General features: G+C 37.7%; 1 protein-coding gene across 1 annotated transcript in view; it reads right to left on the bottom strand.

The window, feature by feature from the left end:
- The window catches only part of LOC133664293 (phosphatidylinositol transfer protein alpha isoform-like), a 50,421-nt gene extending 46,915 nt beyond the window's left edge, over nt 1-3,506 (bottom strand). Inside the window, exon 1 of the mRNA XM_062068802.1 lies at nt 3,419-3,506. Coding sequence (XP_061924786.1) covers nt 3,419-3,506 — 88 coding nt within the window. The remainder of the gene's footprint in view (nt 1-3,418) is intronic.
- Nucleotides 3,507-4,027: the final 521 nt, after the last annotated feature.

The raw sequence follows: 4,027 nt of genomic DNA, 5'->3' as shown, positions 1-4,027 counted from the left end.
TACGACATCAAGAACGTCAATTCGAGAACCCGAATACTCTTTACCGTAACGATCCGACTTTTAAGACGGCATTTTTGTCCCTAGAAAAAGTCGGGTTGTTTAGAGACTTACACATAGAAATCAGTAGGTGGCGCCAAACATCCTCTTAGTCCTTCACACACACCTGTGACCTTATTTGGATTCTTTCATAAAACACTTTGAACGGCCACAAATACTCCGAACTATAAATGCTAGCTGCACACACTTGTTGCCCGCACTTGCTCTTTATAATTCCCGCCTGCGTAGAAGACTTCCTCTCACTACTCTCCCGTAATATTCCATATATGGGCTAAGTAGCTTATGAATACGGTCAATAGTTTAAGGATTGAAAATTACTTTACATTTTTAAAAGGCATCCATTTTCTACTGCTTGTCTCTCTCGGCCATACATGTTGAAATTATGCTAATTTCGGGATGTCCGATTAAATTAATTTCAACTCATTGTCATCCCATTGGTTTGAGTTTTTTCTTGCCCTGATTGCCCTTTGAGACACTCGTGATTTAGGGCTATATAAGTAAACATTGATTGATTGATCGCATTCATTTCAATGGGATACGACATTTCAGTGTTACGAACTTTCTCACGGAACCCATCAGGCTCGTAGGTTGAGGTACTATTGTATTTTATTGTGATGTGATGTTTTATGCGAGTATGAGCCTTAGGAGTCCCTGATTCCTGAATCTGAAAAACTTAGCGTGAGCTCTACGCGTGCTTTAAGGGGTGCGTAGAAATAGGTAGCCTATTCTGCATAGAATTTTTCTATACAAGGGAAGGATAAGGAAATTACGTATGTACGTTTCACTTTTTGGTGCGCATTAACCTATAAACGAGGCTCGTGGAGAGACGGCGTCCGTTCGGAAAAGTGCTTTAAAGGGTTCCGTTTTGCTTTCCTCTAAATACAAGATGTTCGGTTTTATGTTCGTCTTATAATCGGATCGATCCGATGTTATTCGCTAACCTGTCTAATCCATGGTATTTTACAATACATTTACGAATGACATCATATCGCTACACTACCATAAATTGATTAATGTGGACCCCGACTTAAACAAGTTGAAAAACTTACACGGGTGTTACCATTTAGTGGTCAATTGTACGGAATATGTACTGTACTGTGCAATCTACTAATAAAAGTCTCAATCAATCAATCAATCAAAACACTGCTAGCGTCTCAGCATTAGCATTAGCATTAGCATGAAGCTCCATGTTAATGGTTTTGCTGTTGATAAAAGGAACACAACTGTCTTGCTTTACTCATTTTTCACTTGTGTTATACTATTGTTTATTTTTGTTTTTAGCTACGTCGCTAACAGGCAGTTTTTAAAAAGTTGTTTATAGTATTAATGATTTCATGAAGTCTGTGTGGATTACATATACGGTGCCAAAATCTGAGTTGAATTGAAGTCTTCAGTTTTCGGACTAATCCGAGAGAACCTGTTACTCTCTATTTGCGCGTCCACACAGTCGGCGCGGACATAATGTTTTTTTTTTCGAGCGCAGATTTTGGCATTGTTTTGACACCATATAGGGCTTGTAAGGGCACAGGATTTTGCAATGCATTGTGGGGCATGGGTAGCCATTGTTGTTGGACAAAGTTATTGTTTACGTCAAAGAGATGAATAAACTGGATTAAAATGGATCGTACAAAAGAACAAAAATCGAGGGACTTTATAAAAAAAAAAAACTGTACCTTGTTTCAAAGACTCGCCCCCTTAAAAATAAGTACAATTGGTGTGTTCGATCCAAATGAGCACGTGTCTTGTATCTCGGTCATTTCGGAATGCCAAGTCTGTAAAGGCTCACGGACAAACCAACGTTGGGTGTGTGCGAGATTTGACATTAGAAAGAGAAGACCGTCGTCCTTTCCCGGGTGTGTCAACAGGACTAGTCCCTCTGTGGCGTCTCCTGGAGAAACTTGTTTCAAACTAAATATATTTCAAACCTGAAATACACTGCGCATTAATGTCTTCTCAGTGATTGATCCATGAATAGGGGTATTGCTATTTATTCCCTCAAACACAGTACATTGTCTGTAACCCGTAGCTACCTTAGTTCAGCACAGACCTGGGAAAATTAAGATTTTCAATCTGGCCCGCCGGATAGTCCCAAATAAGTTTTTTAGATCTTTAAAATGGAAACTGTAGCTGCCATTATGATGTTTTCAAATGACCGTAAGTCTTGAACTATACAAAGTATTTCAATGGTTGGGATCTGCGCTTTTGCATGACATACTAGTTACTATGGTAATCTAATTAGTTACTATGGTAATTTAATTAGTTACTATGGTAATCTAAGTCACAGCAGCTCAGACCAGGCACCAAGCAGTGTGGGTGGTGAGCCTGAAATGCGGGTGTCAGGGACAGATGCGGAAGGACATTTTTTACAACAAAGTTCTAAAGCTTAGTAGGAGCCCCTAAAGGGACATGGGGGACATTTAAAAAAAATAAAAAAAATAAAATTATTTCAAGACATGTATCTCGTGCGCACGAGAAACTTTTTAAGTTATAAAAAAAAAATATTTTTTAAAATAATTTTTAATTTATTTAATTTTTTTTAGCCATGTATCTCGTGCGCACGAGAAAGTTTCTTGTCCACACGAAAAAGAAAAAAAAATATTATTTTATTTTTTTAATAACTTTATCAAAAGTTCCTTCTGCGTACGAGATACATGTCTTAAAAAAAAAATAAAAAAATGTTTTTATTTTTATATATATATTTTTTAGACATGTATCTCGTGCGCAAGAGAAACTTTCTCGTGCGCACGAGATACATGTCTTAAAAAAAAAAAAAAAACCCAATTATAATATTTGTTTTGTTTTTTTGTATAACTTTATAAAAAGTTTCTCGTGCGCACGAGATACATGTCTAAAAAAATAAAAATCAATAAAAAAAATTATTAAAAAAATAATTTCCTCCATGTCCCTTTAGGGGTTCCATAGCTTAGTGATGTATCAGATATAATTATTTTTTTTACCCTTCGCGTTTATATTTCGCTGTTTGTTGCATTTTTGTTGCGTTTCGCTTGATTGTAAAATGTGTCCACCGGGTGGGGGTGTGACGTTCATATGTTGTCAATATTCAGTGTTTTATCGTTCATAGTTAATATTGTAAATCACACATTATTTTATGTACATTCTGGGTGTATCATTCAGTAAAAAAATTAGAAAATGTCATTCCGTTTTTTAAGGTGGTCTGTCATAACGTTTTTAGCATTCAATCAGACATTATTGTGAGGTTTTGTATTAGTGTTCCTAAAAATAGATAAGACATTTTTTTTCTCTAAATTTGGCCCCACGAGTCAAAATAATTGCCCAGGCTTGGCTTAGCAGCTTAAGATACGGATGTAGCAGAATAAAACAGGCTGCGATTCAAACGTACCAGTGTGAAAATGCCGTGACCACACCAACACGTACCAGGTGATGGCGTTAAAAGTCATGTTTGATCGTCTCACGGCTGCTATATTCATCGTCTCTTAAGTCGCTCAATAATCCGACTTCCTTGGCTTTTATAGTCAAAGTACCACTGATAGTCACACACACACTAGGTGTGGGGAAATTACCCCCTGCATTTGACCTTTTTCCACCCCCTGGGAGGTGAGGGGAGCAGGGGAATCATTTTTGGTGATTTAACCCCCAATTCCAACCCTTGATGCTGAGTGCAAAGCAGGGAGGTAACGGGTCCCATTTTTATAGTCCTTTGGTATGACTCGGTCGGGGTTTGAACTCACAACCTTCCAGTCTCAGGGCAGACACTCTAACCACTAGGCCACAGAGCAGATATCAACGTCTAGTTATGATCAGACCCCAACCTTAAAGCCTCATATCAGTTTGGAAGGAGATCTGATCATCTATACCAGGCCTGGGCAATTATTTTGACCCGGGGGCCAAATTTACAGAAAAAAATGTGTCTAAGGGTCGGTATATCTATTTTTAGGAACACTAATACACAACCTCACAATAATGTCTGATTGAATGCAAACATTTTTAT

This window comes from Entelurus aequoreus, linkage group LG14, assembly GCF_033978785.1.
Source record: "Entelurus aequoreus isolate RoL-2023_Sb linkage group LG14, RoL_Eaeq_v1.1, whole genome shotgun sequence".
NCBI lineage: Eukaryota > Metazoa > Chordata > Actinopteri > Syngnathiformes > Syngnathidae > Entelurus > Entelurus aequoreus.
Note: the sequence above shows the minus strand (reverse complement) of the source record. Positions and strands in the feature narration are given on the sequence as shown.